The sequence below is a fragment of the Melopsittacus undulatus genome, chromosome 1 (genome assembly GCF_012275295.1).
Source record: "Melopsittacus undulatus isolate bMelUnd1 chromosome 1, bMelUnd1.mat.Z, whole genome shotgun sequence".
In the NCBI taxonomy this organism is placed as follows: domain Eukaryota; kingdom Metazoa; phylum Chordata; class Aves; order Psittaciformes; family Psittaculidae; genus Melopsittacus; species Melopsittacus undulatus.
The window spans coordinates 149701860-149722218 of NC_047527.1; the positions used below are offsets into that span (position 1 = coordinate 149701860).

At 41.3% G+C, this 20359-nt stretch overlaps 1 protein-coding gene across 1 annotated transcript in view; it reads right to left on the minus strand.

The window, feature by feature from the left end:
• Window positions 1-20359, minus strand: part of TNS3 (tensin 3) — a 192842-nt gene that overhangs the window by 127064 nt on the left and 45419 nt on the right. Inside the window, exon 2 of the mRNA XM_034062598.1 lies at window positions 4386-4497. Coding sequence (XP_033918489.1) covers window positions 4386-4497 — 112 coding nt within the window. The remainder of the gene's footprint in view (window positions 1-4385; window positions 4498-20359) is intronic.

A 20359-nucleotide genomic window follows, 5' to 3' on the forward strand; every position in this document is an offset into this window, starting at 1 on the left:
ATATATGATTAAATATGAATATATTTACATACACAGTATGCACAAAAAAGCCTTAAGAACAGTTTGTCAGATCAAGTAAGTTTTAATATAAAAATGTGTTTTGTCTTGCCAGGAGGGATGAACATTTGATTAGAGATTAACCCTTTGTATGTTGGGCAGCACCAAGTAGGCCAAAATGAGATTTTAAGTGGATTGCTAGCCATGAATACAATCACAAACAAGCAGGTGAATTTTAAACCTCTTTAAGAAGAAACAGAGCTCCAGTTGTCTGCATATCCTGATCTATGATCTGTAAGCAGCTGAAAGCTCTTGATTAAACACACACATTATAATTTGATGAGAAAATATACTTTCTACTATAACTTCATGCTATGCTCAAGCAAATGGTCCAGGCCTTCCTTACTGTTAGCCAATCAAAACTTGTATGAAACCATATGATAACATGACTGACAAGACAGAAGTTATTACACAGATTAATTCCAAGTAAAGAAGGCAAACTGTACTTTTTCATACACTCAGTTTGCACACAATACCATGGTAAACACTTCTCTGCTCACAATACAGGTCACAGTACATGCTAATGCAATTTAACACTTCTTTGGCTAGCATTTACGTGGTTCCAAATACGAAGAAGAAAGAAAAGCTCTCATCCAGTCAAACCAGCAAGGAAAAAAGCTTTCAGGAAAAATTACCAGGCAAAGAACTAAAATCCTAACATCACTCCTACAGGGATCACTCCAACATATATTCCCAAAAACAGAACATTCATTAGAATGTTCATTCATTCATCAGGTTAGATTAACAAAAAGATACTCAGTTCATTCAAACTACCATTAATTGCTTTGAGTTCAGAACTGACTTCCAGGAAACCCTTGTGCTGCATGTAAAGCCTCATTAACAGCACCTAAACAGGTCAACTGGGGTGGAGGGGTGGTGAAGTTTAATCAACAGAAGGGTGTAAAATGTTTCAATACTTCATACATACTTCACTCATCAGTGTTCTAACAGCTAGGAAATAATACTGCATTATTTTCCAAATCTGGTCTCTGATTTTTAAATCACCAGAAAAGCACTTTCTAGAGGTTGGGAAGACTCCGAGCATCTAAAAAGTTCTCTGTTCTACACTATGCTACAGTTATTCAATCACAGCACCACAAAGATAAATGATAATTTTAAAAAGCAGAGAAAAGTAATGTAAAATAAAAAAGGAAACATATATTTTGCATATATAAAATATAAAGGAAACAAAGTAGAAATTCACAGGGAAATACATGGAAACTACATCATTATGACAGCTTGTTTACAAATAAAGCAAAATACCAAATATTCAACAGTATGGTTAAGTAGCCTAAAAAAAAAAAAGTGAAAAGGCTTCTGTAACACTGCAGCTCTTTGGCTAACTATGTACATGTGCATGATTAGGATGTACATCTGCTTAGCCCTAAAGGAAACTGAACTGTACTGCAGGGAAGGTCAAACCAGAGCAAAAAAGCATTCGAGTTTGAGGTAATGCTGGTGAGACATGGGGAGCCACGTGGCCCTCAACTGCACAACATGCAGGTAGTGTAGAGATCAATCAACAGCTGTGTGTCCTTTCTTCACTATGAGAACAAATGTGCTTACCAGGCAGGGAGACAGACAGAAGCTTCCCCTTGCTCAATGCCGCCTTTCCTTTTTGCCGCTGTGTTTTTGTAGAGCTTGTTAAAACCAAATTCACTGTAACTCAGCATGCTTTACTGAGGTGGACTAAAGTATACACAGACAAAGAGCTATCTTTATTCCTCTCACCTTTCAATCAATTGTTCACTTCTCATAGAAAGCTCTTAAGTACCACATTCAGACCTGGTTACTAGCAAAGACACATTATGCAAGACAGGGCTAAACAACACTCCCAGAATGACTGTCACATACTAATGAAAACTTATCTAACGAACACAACACCCAGTTATGGCTTTTTTTCCTTACAACAAGCAGATGATTCATTGCTAGATAAACAGCAACCACTACCTACTGACCAATCTGGAGCTTTTCCCCTCCCATCATTTCTCTTGACACGTAACTTTCCTTTAACTGATATTTATAGTCTGCAAGGAACCTGCAGTCTGTACAAAGAGCTATTATTTTCTGAGGAGAAACTGTTAAAAAGCAAGATTTTCTCATTAATACACAAAGGAACTTTATTTCTTTTTAACTAAAGGCTTTTCTTCTCCCTCCCCTTCCCCCAGTGCCAATTCACTCACTTTCATTCAGCAACATGAGGGAGAATTCACCAGAAGCAGCAGCAGCATGACTTGGCTCTGAAACAGCCAGTTTATTTTGCTTCATATTAATAGAGCTGCACAGTACTAGGGTACATTTCAAGTACTGCAGTGCTGGCAATGGAACAGACAACTTTTAGTTACAGCTTTTCCAAAATTCTGCTTTATAAAGCCAGTCCTGTACGTTCAAATACAAATGGGTTCTTATCAAAATGAAAATACCTGGAGTCATCCCTTCACCCTCTGCAATTCCTCTTGCTCCCATCCTACAGGTAAGTATCAACCAAAATGTAGCAGCAACAGAACATGTGATACTACCAAGGGGCTCCTTCTGAAGATTACACTCAAAACCAAAGAGAAGATTATCCCAGACTTAGATGTGGATACAGACGTAGCATAGCCAAGGATTTATTGGTTTGGGGAGTGTACTGGAGGGATCCCAGTAGGATTGCTTGTAGAATTTTATTTCCTCAGGTTTTTTGTTTTACCTGAAAGCTTTTTTTCCTTATTTGAATACATGTGATTTTTGCTTTCTTCCTGATATTTAGAATCATGTATAAACACTAGCCAGAGGTATTAAATTTCATTGGCATGTACTGTTAGCTTCTGTATTTGAACCAAAGCTATTACACATTGCAGCAAAAAGAAAACTTGCTCAGACTCATCCCAGCCTCTCACCTGTTTACAAGCCATATGGTAAAGCTCTTGGCACCTCTGGCAGGTAAGCACACTGACATGGCTTTTGTGAATCTGAGACTTCCAGCTCCAGGCTGCAAGAGCTCAAATCCACTGCTAATTGACAAGTAGTTTTTTCTACTCCCACCCCCACGGCCTTTCTCTTCAAAGTACTGATTCTCTCCCAGTACAGCACTTTTTACACTTAACCCAATCAAGGTCTTCAGGCAGTTCCGTCACCAAGCAGGCTTTCTTCCAATAATACTATTTCTGCTAAGTTGAAAACAACTAAACCCAAGAACTTCAGAACTAACATCCAGAAGGACAGGCAGAAGTAAGTTAAAGAAATGCATATGTAACTACCGGTCTTATAATGATAACTGTAATGCTGAACAAGTGAGGTATTCTCATTTAGCTGTTCATTTGCAAAGTCTGCAGTTTAGCTCAGGAATTGGCCACATTCCTTCCACATCCAAATCTCTCACCCCCCTCTCAAAGCCTCAGAGGTATCCAAATGTGTCTGAAGAATATAGGAGGGAGAAGGTGGGAGAAAGAGAGACATCTAGAACTAGGAAGTGGTGCAAACACCTCCAAATGAAAACAGTGAATATGCTTCAGATGAAAAAAATAATGGCATTCTCTTACTAGGAGGTGAACCATGCATGGTAGCATGAAAAGAGTGGTTTATTAACATGGAATCACAGGAGTTGAACATTAACCAGCCTAAACCAGTACAAGGGATTAAAACCCCTATCCCAGGACAACCTGCAGAAAGAAAACTATTCAGTTCTCACAAGATTTAATTCCACCACAGGTATCCCATGGAGAAGAGGCAAGTATGTTCAATTCTACACAGTAAGGGGGAAAGAGTGAAGGAAAACAGTAGTAAGGAGCAGGCAGCAATGCCAGAGGCAGCTGAGTCTCTGCAGTCTGTGCATCCAGAAGAACAATCTCTCTATTGTTTCTCGAGTGATTAGATGAAGGACTAAGCATTAGACAGAGCATAACGCAACTGGAAAAATTAAAGAAAATAAATAGATGGTTGCTCTTGTGAATTTTTGCAAATTAATGCAGAGAAACCCTTCATGCCTCAGTGAGTGAGGGTCACGCACATTTGGAGGCTGAATGCCAGAGGCATCTGTCACCCACTGTGCACACATCACTCATGCTCCTCAGAGAGCCTCCACAGGCATTGCCTTATTCTGGAACCTGCCTGAATAGCACAGTAATAAAAGCACATCATTAAACAAGTCCAATTACCTACTGCAACACCCATTCCCCCACAAAAGCTGGGAACATTATTGTACAAAGGAAGGAAATAAACCAAGGTAGCATTTATACTTAGTCCAGGGGGAATTCCAGAAATATGGATTCCTAGAAACTTTAGCAATAATATAAAGTTAATTTCCTTTACACAGCAAGAAAGTAAACAGCATGTCATATGCTACTCACCTCTGCAGGAAATGCCCTGGCTATCAATTACTTGCTTGCAGATTCCACAGATTTTGGATTTCTTAAAAGACTTGATTTTGAAGGTGTGAGACCTTGAAGCTGTTTCTTGAGGCTGGAAGCAAAAGGAATAACATCAGACCTTCTCTCAGCTCTTGAGTCATATTTTAAAGTGAAATATAGATAATTTAAAATTAAATAGGGTAGTTGTGTGTCACCAGTACAATAGCAGCATGTCAAAGCACTTTCACTCCTTTCACCCTCTTACTCAGTAATATGAGTTTTCCACTCTCAAATGTGGGAAGCAATACTGTGAAGAAACCCACATATCAGCACACAGACACTGTAAGCTGTTTTCATTTCATAATTTCAGAATTCACCACATGACTTATCTTTTAAGAGGAAATACAGAATACTCTCTCTGATAGGAGCCAACAACATTCTGACCTTATGTCTTATCTACACAAAAGCTTGCATTTGTTCAGCTTAAACTGGTTAAACATAACGTAAGTAATGCTCTGTCACAGTCACCAATTTAACTCATCTGGTGCAGAAGACAGCTTGGACTTTTCATTCAACAAATGAAAAGCATCCATGCAAGCCAACTCTGGCACAGATTGCTGATTTTAAAATCACTATTCCTTCTTCCCTGTGTAAGAAAAGTATAGTAGGTTTAAAGTAACATTGTTTCAACAGTATGTCACAGTAACATCATGTTAAAATAAGGTAATAAAGGCAAATGGGGGGAAAGAACTGCAAAAGTCAATACTATATATGCAAAGGATATTATATGGCTCCTATAACTTAGGAAATATTTAGGTAACATAACAGAGGGGGCTACCAAAAGCTTATGACAGAGTTAGTATTTCCTCCGGCAGGATATAACAACCTATACGTTTACCACCAGGCTTTTCGGAAATACTCAGTTACCTATACAAAAACAAAAACATCTTTTGCCAGACCACAAAAATCCACAAATGATTCTTCACATTCCTCATAGTTATGTCACATTTGCCCCTCACTGTCCTTACACTCAGGCCTGCAAATGGGCTCACCTTCAACACTTCAACACCTGCACTGAGCTTTGACAGCACAATTGCCTAGAAGCAGAAAGCTGTCCCTCTGCATGCAGTCAGGCTGGTCCACCACAGCACCACGCTTCCATCCATATATTGGATGAGAAACCTTCCCAATGTGGTGCAACACACACATTTACTACAATAAAGTAATATGGGAGGTATTTGTGGCTTTGAGCCACGTGGCTCAAGGCAAAATGTGACTGTCTCCAAAAGCATCTACAACACAGCTACTCAGCAGGCACAAAAACAGACACAAATCAGTGTCTCCTTCAAGTACTGCCTCCACAGGGGCCTACTCAAAACTCCAGAGGAGCCCAAAGGAACACAAAGGGCAGCAACTGACCACCCTGAGCAGACCTGGGTGCTTGGAGGCCAAGCTCACCACTGGGGATGCACTCAACCCAATCTTAAGAACAACTTCAGGAAATGTTGGTCTCACCACAGTGTAAAGCCAACATAATTAGCATGCTTCCATAAACAGCACAGTAGCAATTACTGATACTGAAGGAATAAAAGCCAAGCTGGACTCTCAGGAAAACCATTCCACCAGTGAAGTGCACTGATTGGCAAAAAATTAGTGAGAGAAATAGTAGAATAGCTCATATTGAGCTGAGCTCTTAGGCAGAAATTCTTTACTGTGAGAGTGCTGAGGCACTGGGACAGGATGCCCAGAGAAGCTGTGGCTGCCCCATCCCTGGCAGTGTTCATGGCCAGCTTGGATGGGGCTTGGAGCAAGCTGCTCTAGTGGAAGGTGTGCCTGCCCATGGCAGGGGTTGGAACTGGATGATCTCAAGGTCCTTTCCAATGCAAACCATTCTGTGATTCTGTATCAGAATTATGATTCATATTAAAAGTCAGCCATAAAGGAAAAGAACAGCCAAACTCCAGCACTACTTAGGAACATACTTGATGGCAAACAGATCAGATCTACTATTACTGAAAAATCTCTGTCATTATTGGGTTTTTTGTGTTTGAAAATATGGGAGATGTTTTTGAAGAGACAGAGGTCTAGGAGGAAGGAAAAGTGTCACTACGTCCAGGAAGCTTTACTAATCTGATGCAAGAAGGTTCTACACCATTATGGATTCAGCCATTATGCCCAAAAAAGCTGAGAGTCCCTCATCTCCACAGCCTTTTGCTGCAGTTTCCCTGCTCTGCAGACCCACAGACAAAACCAGAATCGTCATTTTAGATTTTATCCACTCTTCTTTCTTGCAGAGTTCTCCTTTGGGCTGAAGCTTACAGGACATGCCTGTGACTCTCTCTGAAAAGGGCAGTTTTGAAGAAATTCCTGGATAAACTTCACCAAGAGATTAAAGAAGAAAAAGAATGCAATGCTATTTCCATGAGGCTCAAGCTTGCACTCTAACTTTATGCAGTTGTTACAAGTAAATGAAACTGGAAACAGTGCAGAACCACAGGTTACAGACTGAATTTTTGCTGACAAAAAGGCTGTAATTACATCTGGTCTCAATTGCCAGCATTATGAAACTCTTCTTTGTTTACCACACAAGGAAATATTTTTCGCCATGTTCTGCTCTTTATGGCACACAAATCTAATGAAGCTGAAAGTTTATCCCAGACTTGCACCAGTGTAACACAGCAGACTGGTTAAAGATTCATAGGGGCATCTTCAGCTATGATGAATTTCAAACACTCCTTATCACTGAGCATTTTCATTATGCAGCAACACGATCATGCTCAGATAAAAAAAAACACTCTGTCAAAGACTTTTGAAACACATAATATTTAGAGAAGGGAAAAGCAGTTTACACAAAAACCACTCTCCAGATTTAAATTCAGCCAATACAGATTAAAGCACTCAAGATACACAACTTGTTTCTTCACAATACTGAGACAGCATTTCCTCCTTGGCGAAGACTTACACTGGCTCTTTACACCTATGGAAGCAGCATTCACATTATTCCTGAATACCGTGCTACATCATAACAGTTAAATATTCAATGAAGAACAGAACCAAGTAAGTTTTATTTATTGCAACTTAATGTTTCCAATGTCTAAACTTCAATTGTAACAGTTCACTCTTTAAAAGGAAAGTCAAAGGGCTTTGATTTTTTGTCAAAGAATCAGTTCCCTCCAAAGTCATCCAGACAGCGACTAAATTATGAGGAAATAAGTGTCTCACCAAAAATCTGACTTTTAAAATGAAATTTTTAAATCAGACATTATCCTATGCAGAGGGGAAAAGAAGTCAAAAACTGTTTGCACATTATTTCTCTATCTCCAAAACTTGCAACAATCCATGTAATATATTCCAGCTAAGAGAAAATTATAAACATACATGCAAAGCCCCATAAACTTTCCCTATGTTAGGCTCTACTCCTGCTGCATTTTACACAGCCATAAAACCCCTCTTAGCACAGCAACAGAATCATATAAAGCAAAGATATGCTTTGTTCACTTCCCGTCCCTGGGCATGCAAATATGATCCCTATTCCCTATCCTCTCTCTAAATAACTTACCAACCAATACTGCAAATTCCCAGGACTCTCCTTGTGCATTCTTCTACTCTCCAAGGTAGCTTTAAATCCACTGGCTGACATAATGCTTACGAGTATTAGTTTAAATACTTGGAGGGATGGGGTAGAAGTGTATTAGCAGAATGGGTATTTCACCACCTTTTATGGCTAGGGGAATGCCCACAGGGGATGTCCAAAAGAAAGTTCAAATAAGGGGTGACTGAAAGCAGAATTCATAAAAAGGCTGAGGCCCAGTCAAAAAATCTTTGCAAAAGTAAGGCATGTGTCCACTTCTGTGGGGCTGCTCCAAAACCAGATCACATGACTACAGAAAAAACAGTACATGTAGCTGAGGGGAATGCCTCCTTTCAGCCCTTTTTATTAAGATTACTCATCACTATTTCTAACACCTCTCTACTTCCTCTCTTCCCATCTCTTACAGGAAGTCTGCCCAGCAAAAGTCCCATGATTTCTGCACAATTACTTAGAACTCCCATACAGAAATCAGAGAATAAAATCCCATCAGGTTACCTGTATGTCCCTGTAACTAACATTCCTGAAGAGAACACTGACAATACAAAACTGCCCAAAATACAACAGTTGGTATTAATCATAATACAAAATAATTCAGAGCTCTTCCCATCCTGCAGTAAACAGCACTTTTAACATTTCTAATCCTGAACCAGTGTCCATGTTTGCTGCAGATTTAATTCCCAGAAAAATATTTAAGAAAGCTTACCATGCATACAGGCCAAGTAATAGGATATTCATAGAATGGTTTGGGTTGGGAAGAACCTTAAAGCTCATCCAGTTCCAACCCCCTGCCATGGGCAGGGACACCTCACACTAGAGCAGCTTGTTCCAAGCCCCTGTATCCAACCTAGCCTTGAACACTGCCAGGGATGGGGCAGCCACAGCTTCTCTGGGCACCCTGTGCCAGCGCCTCAGCACCCTCACAGGGAAGTACTTCTGCCTAGATCTTTCTAAATCTTTCCTCTGTCAGGTTAAAGCCATTCTCCCTTGTCCTGTCCCTGCAGGCCCTTGTAAGAAGTCACAGAATCAACTATGTTGAAAAAGACCTTTAAGATCAAGTCCATCTGTTACCCCAGGACTGCCAAGTCCACCATTAAACCATGTCACTAAGGGCAAACAGATCTTCCCTCAAGATCTCCCATCCTGACCTCCACTCACAGAGACCCCCTCAATCCCCCCACATAGCAGCCCACACTCTATAGCTGCCACCCCTATCCCTCATGGCCACCCCTCACCTCCCACTAAGAACTCCCTTCATGGCCACCCCTCAGGCACCATGGCTGCCCCTCTCCCCACTAAAGATCCCCCCTCATGATCTCCCCTTGTGCCTGCCCTTCCTTTCCCCTCATGGCTGCCCCTCTTCTCCCCTCACAATCCCCCCTCATCTCAACGCCACACCCTCCCCTCCCTTCATGATATTGCCTCACCCCTCATGGCCGCCCCTCATCTTCCCTCATGATCTCCCCTCATGACTGCCCCTCATCTTTCCTCATGATCTCCCCTCATGACTGCTCCTTCTCTCCCATCATGGCCACCCCTCATCTTCCCTCATGATCTCCCCTCATGATTGCTCCTTCTCTCCCATCATGGCTGCCCCTCATCTTCCCTCATGACTTCCCCTCACGACTGCTCCTTCTCTCCCATCATGGCCACCCCTCATCTTCCCTCATGATCTCCCCTCATGACTGTTCCTTCTCACCCATCATGGCTGTCCCTCATCTTCCCTCATGATCTCCCCTCACAACTGCTCCTTCTCTCCCTTCATGGCCGCCCCTCATCTTCCCTCATGATCTCCCCTCACAACTGCTCCTTCTCTCCCATCATGGCTGCCCTTCATCTTCCCTCATGACCTCCCCTCATGATTGCACCTTCTCTCCCATCATGGCTGCCCCTCATCTTCCCTCATGATCTCCCCTCATGACTGTTCCTTCTCACCTCTCATCTTCCTTCATGATCTCTCCTCACAACTGCTCCTTCTCTCCCATCATGGCCACCCCTCATGATCGCCCCTCATGACTGCTCCTTCTCTCCCATCATGGCCGCCCCTCATTTTCCCTCATGACCTCCCCTCATGACCACTGCTCTCCTCCCCTTGTTATCTCCCCTCACCCTCTCCAGGATTCTTGTAGCCCCTTTAGGCACTGGCAGCTGCTCTAAGACCTCCCGGGAGCCTTCTCTTCTCCAACACAAGCCCAGCTCTCTCAGTATTACCCAGGTACTCTCTAAAACACCTTCAGAACAGGTCTGACCACAGCTTTTTGGTAACTGCAGTAAGTGATGATGTTAAAAGCCTTGTTCACACCAGGACAAGATGAATACACAGTGAAACAGCAAACACTGTAACATACAGTTTCCCTGCAGCTCTTCCTTATGAGAATAATGTCTTGGAAAACATACCATTATCTCCAAAGTAGCGCAGTATTTTAACCAAGTGGCATTAACTGAATATATCACACCTTTTAAGTACATACCCAACTACCACCAGTGAATACATACATTTTGCAGAGCCCATGCTACACAAGAATATGGGATGGTGGCCAAAAACCGTGGAACGCCAAAGCATTTTTTACGCAGACTGAAATAAGGCATTTCTGGCCGTTTCATCCACATTCAGAGATTATTTCTACAGTGACAGCCATAGCACATATGTATATTTACACACACTCACACTGAAGTGTACACAAATAGCCAATTCTACTCCTATCACTACCATTTAATATTACCAAGTAACTCCAGAGGGATTGCAAAGACAAGAAAGCATTTACACACCCCATTTACTGCCCATTCATTCAAGTCACTTCACAGCAAGACAGTCAAGGCAAGAGAAGAGAGATCTGACTTAGGATCATGCAGCATGAGCTGGTGATATCCCTCCCAGTGGTGTCTGCTCCTGACTTGTGACTCAAGTGAAACCACATGGAGATGCTGGTGGGGAAAAAATGTCTCATTGAGCCAGCTGAGTAAAGTTCATACTGAGGGGAAAAAAAGTCTTGTGATTTGGTGGCACAAAATGCCTGGATATAAGGGGGCAAAGAATAAGAGAAAATGACAGAAAAGGAGTACTCCCCATCCCCCTTTAAAACAGTTGGTGCTGTAATTTTAAGTAGCAGAAGCCTTTGTAGTTTCTCAAACAAAAGAAATAAGGAGTCTCTGTTGTAGTCAAACTCTGCCCAAGTACCAGGGTTTCCAAAACAAAACTGAAAAAAGAGGTTTCGATCCAAATGACCTTATGTAAATATAAAGATGTCAGAGACACGCAGCAATTTCACTGCTCTCCTTAACAAGAGACAGGACCTAGGCTTAATGGATTCTTCTTTCAAGCCACAAGCACATTCTCATTTGTAGACAGTTCACCTTGGAGGAGATTCTTCATCTAGACCATCGGCTGCATGTTATCTTCTCAAAGCTTTAAATTCTTGAGACAAAGCCAAGGCATGTAGAGGTAATAGAAGAGAGTAAAGTGTTTGGAAATGACCAATTATCAGATAAATCTCGCTCCCTACATTAATGTTTGAGGTTGACCACCTCCAGCTTTAAACAACATACAGAACTTTTTCATATTTGCTGCTTCAAATCCTTCCCTTGATGATCTGGCTGAGATTTCAGTCCAGAAAACAATAGGCCCAGGTCTGCCTAGAGATGGCTGACACCCACTGAAGAACAACAGCACCCAAGGGGGTCTGAACCCCAGCATGTCAGCACACCTGATGGAGAAAGGCAAGAAGGATGCCTTTCTCTGACCAAATCCTCACTGCTCTCCTTCATTCAAATATCCTTAGGACCCAGTCTCCTCCCAGCAGGAACAGGGGAGCCTGTGGTCACTCCTCACTCACAATGTAAAACAGCAGCAGCTCTCACATTTTTTCATTGCATCAGTTCTTTATGTTTTTGTTTCAATACCTTTATCTCTCCACTGCATTAATCCATAATGGTGGAAAAACCAATTAGAAGACAGATGGAAAATCCATTAAGGCAACAGTTACTACAGACACTGGAAAACTTGTCTTTTCCATGCTCATCTCATTGGCAAACAGACACTTTGTTCTGTGTGGGAAAAAAACTGTACAAAGGAAATGCCTGACAGCAGTAAGAGGACTGTGTGATCATGAAAGCTCAGTGTTTGTCAGTGGCTTTTTGTTTTCCTTCTTTTTTTGTTACATGAACCGGCCTTGGCATCTCCGAGGCTGCAACACTGCTTTTAGTACACAAAGACTGGAACTCCCACATATTCAGAGCTAGACACCTGAAGACTAGAATCCATGTATTGAAATAGCAGGAGGGGGAAAAACAATCTATTTCTGAATATACCTGGTTTATCTTCAGTTCACAGGAAAGAAAATGTTGGACATAACAAAAATAGAAATTCAGAGAGATCATGTGTCTCCCCTTGAAATGCTGACAGGTTTATCGGGTTTTTAATCATCTTCACCAAGATTCTCTAATCAAATCTCTTCCACTGCAGGTGAATTCTTGTAGGTATACAGAAACATTAAGCAAAGTACATGCTTGCATGAATATTCCTCTGTCGCGACAGTCCCTAATGAACCTGTTCACAAAAGCAGCAAATGCACAAAGAACTGCAACAATGTACAAACCTAATCCTCCTATGACATGCTGTAGTTAGTTACATGGCCTAATACCAAAGAGCTATGTCTTGTAGTAAACAATTTCTGCTGTGGTAAGAACCCCAACCATACCACACAACTAGGAAAGTTACCAAGAGTCTACAAAGTGGGTCAAGAAAAGGAAAGCAGAGTCATGGAAAGGTTTTGGTTGGAAGGAATCTTAAAATCAACCAGTTCCAACCCTTGCTATGGGCAGGGACACCTTCTACTACAGCAGGTTGCTCCAAGTCCCATTCAACCCGGCCTTGAACATTGCCAGCGATGGGGCAGCCACAGCTTCTCTGGGCAACCTGTGCCAGCTCCTTACCACCCCACAGGGGAAGAACTTCTGCCTAAGAGCTCATCTAAATCTATCCTCTTGTCAATTTAAAGCCATTCCCCTGTCCTGTCACTATAAGCCCTTGTAAAAAGTCCCTCTCCAGATTTCTTGTAGCCCCAAGGTGCTTCCTGGAGCCTTTTGTTCTCTAGCCTGAACAAGCCCAGCTCTACTCAGCCTATATTCACAGAAGAGATGGTCCAGCCCTCAGACGACCTTCGTGGCCTCCTCTGAAGGACAAAAAAGAGCCCAGACCCATGCTAGAACAAGGAGAGACAACAGTCAGAACACTGCCTAGGAAATCCAGCAGAGAAGGTTGAAGATGCATGTCAATAAGCCAGTCACTGAGAAATGGAAGATACATTATCGACAATAATCCAGTGAACAAACTTAGCAATTCCATACTGGTTAATTTCTGCTGCACAGCTTCAGCATTCCCTCTTACCCTCACAATCTTGCTTGAGGCAAGTGTGCTACCTTAACAGGACTCAACTTGGCAGTTTAAATTCACTCAAGACAGCACCGTCACCTTTCACATGGACATCTTTCCCCTACCCTCATCCTCGACAGAAAGTCATCAACCTAGCTAGAAGCACCTAGCAGTAAGCAAGGTGATAATTGCACACTTCATACACACATGCGTTTAGCACCTGCTGTACTAAGGAAACATACACACTGAAAGTGTGTCAGAGAAATATCAGTCATGTGTCAGGATCTACTTTCTGTAACATCACTACATTAAATGTTAAAGATGTAGAAAACAACATGCTTTACAAGTCTGCATGAAAATCTTATTAAAGGTGATACTTCAGGTGGAAAAATGGCAACTTCAGTTCAGTTTCCTCCTCTCCCTACACATATCCTTATCTTATTACTTGATTTTGATCCAGGCTATCAGTGGCTCTTGGGACCTACTGACACAGACAGCCAGCATACTTTGAGAGGCTAGAGTTACACTAAGCAGAGAACAGAGTGCAGACCAGCATGTGTGGCCAGAACGTCTTCACTCAACACCTATGCTCCCAATGCAAAGGACATCCTTCCATTCCCCTAGGCCAGAAGTAATGGTATTTCAAACACAGCTGGCTCAGTATGTGAACAGCTCTAGTTAAACATGCTATCTCACACAGGTTACCACCTGCACTAATGATAGTAACTCATACAGGAAACAGTACTTCACGAGTATTTCCTCATTTTATAAAGTTACCTTTCATCATATGGTGAAGACTGTTCCAATCAGTAATGGAAAGCAGTATCTTTTATACAACCACTTAAAATAGGCACATTTTCTGCACTTTATTAAACCTGAGGACCCAAAGTTTTCAGCTTACAAAACTTTGTACTCAGTAATTTAAGAAGTGGGGCAGAACCCCAATCAAGAACATGAAGATATTCTTTGTGTACTTTTGGGCAGAACATCATTTATTTTGTAACATCTAGTTTCATTTTTTGTTGCTATTTTAGTTAAGCTTTGGCATTTTTTCCATCAAGTTACAATCAACTATTTCCCAGGAAACAGAAACAAAACTAATATTACACAGACTTCTACAAAAAGTAATGTATAGGATAATGTAAATGCCACTCCAAAACTCAGAAATGTTTACTCAACAGTCCTGCTCCAGAATGTAACTGCATTGATTTCATCAGACAGCAGACAACTTGTGCTTACACATTTGGTTTGTATTCTTCATGTTCCATTGTGGTATTGTCGTATGAGCCAATGGGAATACAATCTGATGAAAAACACTCTAATTGCAACTGTGGGTTATGCATCCCTTCTGCTGATTTTCCTCTGCTATTACAAGATTTGTTGTTTTGACCACTCTGAACACACCTCTTAGAGTGTGTATCATGTGATAACAACATACTAAATCAGAAAGTCTCAATCATATTCCCTTACTGCAAGTAACCACAAGCAATATTGTAGAGTCTGCATTCACCTAACAGGCAAATCAGCAAACTTTGAGAGAGCAAAGGCTAGTACTAGATAAGTTTCTATTTTTTACTGAAGAGCTAGACACACACACAAAACCACCACACAAAGAAAACCACACCACAAGAAACAGTGTCAAAACTTCCGGGTTAAAATTAGCATTCATACTACACCACCACTTTCATGATGCACTATTTAAAAGGAGGAATCAAGGTTAGTCTGATGGCAACAGACACATGTCTCACTGGCAAATGGAAAAATAAGGCTCCTGTTCTCACCCCTGCACTGCTTCCAGCTCCTTCCCTCTTTGATACCTGAGTGAGTACTATGGAAACCAGACTGTCCAGCTCTGGCAGACATGCCTAACACAAGATGCAGACTCACTCTGTCATACACAAAGAGAAAGACCTTGCCATGCTAGATTTGAGCATTGCCTTTATTTGAGAGAAGATCTCACAGTAAATCTCTTGAATTATATAATGTTCAGTTCACATTCTGATATGAACATTTCTTGCAGCAGTGAGAGTAAGAATAGTCCAACAGCAAAGCATCCCATGCTGCATTAAAAGAATGCTTCTATAGTAAGCTCAACATTGGAATTATACCCAGTTCTGCCTAAAAAAACCTGAATTAAGTTCCCCTTACCTCCACCTTATTATTGCAACCATTTTCAAAGTCACTTCAGTTACAACCTAGAGATAGGGTAACACCGTTGCCTGCCTATCTGAACAGTCTCCACCTTCCCAATTAGCTATTTCCATTCTAAAGTTAACCTCTACCAGGAACACAATAAAATATCCATCTTGATAAATGTCATCAATTCTGGCCACTGATTAGCGCAGTGTGCTACTAACTGGGAGCTTTGTGTGCTCCCACGTAGGCAGGAGAAGATCTGTTGCTACTGGACTGAGGATTGGAACTTCAGTTCCTCTCCTCTGCCATGTGAATGAGCCAGGATAATGTAAAATGGCTTAAGCACAAGGATCACATTGAGCTACAAGATCCAAAGCTCTTGTGGAAATGGAAATAAAACACAACAGGCATTTATAAAGTTATTATACAGTCCCTGCTCTGTAGCTGATTAACTTGCTCACTCACCCAAGGACAAATAGTTAAACTATTACGTTGAGAAAAACAATAACATGAAATGCAACTGTTACTTAACCGACCTTCCTTGTAGCTCAAAATAACTATTCACTTCAAATTTCTAAATAACTAGCCCAGTTTTTTCCCTGGCACTAAAATCAGGATCTCTTGTCACAGTGAATAAAGAAAAACTTTGAACTTGACCTTCATGACCCTTTTTAAAGGCCCAAAGAACCCATTCAAAACCTCAAGTTCTTCCTTCTAACAACCAGGAAGCTCTGCAAGCCCTTCCTCTTCTTACCAAATACTCTCAGATTTCATTAGGGTTCTCCAGTTTCCATTCCTCTGTTCCACCAAGGGTACATTCACATTAGCACACTGAAGAAGTACTCTGTTCTCTCCCCCTTCTCTTGAACAACAGCAGTTTCCTTTAAAGCCTTGATAATGCTTATTCTTATGTAGTTTGATCTCCTGCACTTTTAGAGGATCTAATTCATTCTTACAACAGTTGCTGCTCCCTCTGCCCCTCAGAATAAAAGAAAACATTCCTAGAACAGATTATTCAAATAAAACAAATTTCTAGATCACAGCAATTCACAGGACTAACAGTTCCATGATACACTTGCCAAAAGCTGAAATAATTTCACAGGAATGTACAACAAAATACAAGCGAGACTAGAGAACGCTCATTTCAAAGGCTCATCCTGGTTCTGACATCAAATTGTTCCAGTATGTTCTGCATTATTACAGAGTACATCATGTAGTACACCGATATTGCTACTCAAATCAAATCAAACGTCTGAATTATCTTCACTGCCTGGACATGCTCATTGGCAGACCTGTTGACAAGGCAGGCCTGTTGACAAGGCAGATCTGTTGGCTGGTATTTTCATAAATGATGTAAAGAGAAAAGACAAATACTGTTTTTCAAGACTTGAGGTTTATCTCTGAACACCTATTAATGAAGAAGACATAACCTTTCAAAAGTAAGCTACAAAGTCTTAGTGTAGCCAAAAGCATTAATCAGTAGTATCACTCAACAGATTTCACTCTTAATGCCAGGGCGGTCAGAGCTTTCACTCTTTCAGGATCTTTCATCTGGCAAAGTAGGCTTCTCTACATGCAGCAAGCCATTTGACAAAACCAAGAACTAAGAGCAGTCAGTGATATCACGCATTGGGCAAATCCAACCTGTAAGCATACAGTAAGCTATTCAAGATTTGTACATTGGCTTTTTAGTATTATGTGAGTTTCTTCATATAATGCTGTTCAGAGCAGGAAAACCTGTAACATTTTCAGTCTGCTTTTACTGTTTAACCTGACAGTATGTACCAATGTAGGCCTTTCCCTCTCCTTTATGGCAAATGTGCAATTCCCAAACGAGAACCCATTTTTCCACAAACACATAAAACCTTACTGACCAAACCACAGTCTGTATATATGTTGTCCCCCCAAGCAAGAGCACAGGCAAGAATAAGGGGAAAAAAGTTGCCTCTTGCTAACATCTTTCCAGGAACAATTAATAATCCCTTAATTTTGCCATTCGAATAACCCTGCTGCATCCAGCCATGAAGAGCCCAGTGCCTGGGTGCTTGTTTTATTTGTTAATTTTCATTACACATAAGGCTTTAAGGCAATAAAACTGTTTATAGGATGCAACCCTCAGCAGCAGAGAAACCACAAGGAATTCACAGATGTGATTACCTTCTCCCAAGTTAAAAGCATTACTTAAGAAACATCAGCATATAAAATGGGTTGAATTGCTGAGGAACGAACATACCTCGGTTTGTCCACCAGCCAACTCTCCAGACGAGCTGTTGTCAGCCTGGTTTAAACAAAGGGTTGCTTTAATTAGTGAAATATTACTAACTGACAGGGCAAATTCCAAAAATACTTCACTACAATTAGAATCCTTCCCCCCCCTCCCCAAAACCAATTCTTAAATAGCATTTAACCCCTCCATGGCCACGTGGGAGTGCTCTAAGTATACCTATTACTCTTCTGTACACCAAAGAGTTAAATAAGCAATAAAAATGGTTGCAAAGCATCTGAAAAAGCTTTCCAAAGTTATTAGCAGAGGATCAAGGCAAGATTTCATTTCTGCTTCAGATCCCACTGGGACTGAAGCTCTTCCAGTCTAGCTCTGCATTGAATTTAACAGGGGGAGGGGAGGCACAGAACACATAAAGGAGAGCAAAATGCCAAACAACTGTTCAAACCAGTTTTCAGTTCAGGTGAAGTTCAATCCACAGCTTATTACTATGGTGACTGTAGCTGTCACCTTCCCCTAGCTGTGATTCACTTTCCCATCTTTTCACTTTCTAGACACTCAGCTATTCTTTCACCACCTTGAGCAACCCAACAGGCCATGGTTCCCCACACCCCTGTGACACTCCAGTCTGTCCCCACACAGTCCCCACACAGCCACCAGCATGTTGTGTTTACACACAATAGCAACTTGAACTGTGGAAATCCAAATCAAAATCTACTGCTGATAGAACAGGGAGGAAGACATCAACATCAGTGCAGATCTTTTTAAGCAAAGAAATACCATTTGCAAGCAAATAAAGGGTGGAGCTTAATATTTTCATTTTCCATAGAAAAAGTGATGAAATCCTTTGAAGTTAAAGCAAACCAAACCCTGGCATTTAGGAACCTGAGCCACTGTACTCTATGCACTCAAGCATGACAAATGAATCTTTTCTGTGCAAAACACGCACATACACACAAGATATTAACTGTACAATACCTGTACAACAACACACAGATGCCCCTTCTGTTGTAGCTGCTTGCATGTGCTGCATGTACAGACAGATGCCTCCAGACTAAATGAAACCTTTTGAGATGATAATATTTTGCAGAAAAATTAAGATCTTTCTATTATTCAGTCTCTTTGGAGGAGGGCTGTGTTTAACTGTCCCTCTGTGACTACATGTGGTCACCAGAGCAGCCTTCATGAAGAGAACTGCTTCTAGACTTCTTGGTTTACATGAGCTACTCCCCAAAATATAAGGCTCCCTGATCAGAGATTTAAGATTTCATTTGTGCAACTTGGTGTTCCAGTGACCCCGGTCCCAGGCAGGAAGGTGATCCTGAAAGGCCATCTAAATGAACGTTTCTAGCAGAACCAGACTACCACGATTTTAGGCTTACACCTTTGAATTTACACCTTTTCATTTAGCTCACGCCATTATTTATAGCAGCTATGATTTCCAAACATTACAGCCAACATGAGCTTGTATAGGCTATAACCTACAGCAGTGCTTGCTTACATCATGACCTGTGCTATGACTTCCTCTTCACTGTTGACTGATCTATCTAAATCTAGAAGCAAATATTCCCACACAGACAGCAACATGCAATCATCCCCCAGAGTTTCTTTTAAGAAGGCCTTTGTGAGATGGATGAGAAGAGTCTTTGTACACTTTCTTTAGGACCCCAAAGCAGCCAGAGTGAGCCACCAAATACAAAAGCACAAAGATAAGGAAATAACAGAATCACAGAATGGTTTGGGTTGGAAAATAACTTCAGATCATCTAGTTCCAACCCTCTGCCATGTGCAGGGAAAATCACAGCATCATAGTGAAGTGCTGCATCTAATAAAAACTGAGGACAGACTGCAATTATTCATCCAGACCCTTCAGTCAATCACATTTACAAACAGAATTCTGTGAACCCTTAAAATAATGACAGAGAACTGCAACACTCTAAGCCAAAGCAAGCCCATAAAATCCTTAAATGTAGACATACAAGCAACACAGGGAAAAATCCCACTAGATAAATACTGTAAGCCTATGCCAGGACTCAATGGCTGGTACATGCTGCTATTTTCTATCTTCAACAAGGAATAAAATCTTCACTTGTGGTCACAGAAATGAAAAAGTTCCAAATGACACATGCACACACACAAACCTTTCCAAAGCATCTTCTGGGGTGGGGGAAGAGGCAGGAGATCAAATCTCTCTGCAACCTGACCAGCTCTGTCTTACCTGAAGGATAAGCACCCAGGCAGAATCCTGATAAAATCCAGCATGAAGAAAATCCTGCTACTTTTGGAAAGTTGACTTGTAATTCGAGAGGAGGCAGGGTAATGCAAGTTCAACAGAACACAAGTTTAACAATCCTGAAGAAGTTTTGTTGAGAAACAGAGTGTATTTGATATCACCAAACCCTTGTCTACTTTCAAGTCAAATATATATTCATCATTCCTACTTGTATTTAAAATGCCTGAAGTTGAAATAAAGAAGAAAATCTGATGAGGAGAGCATTTAATTCTTACAGGTTACCGATGAAGAAAGCTTTATTCCTAAACTCACTGAAGTTTCTCCACAGTATCCATGTCCTACAGGCATCCACCCCGTTATATCTTGAGGCACAAGGAGGGTTGAGAGCACTACTGAGCAATTTTACTTCCCCATCCTGAAG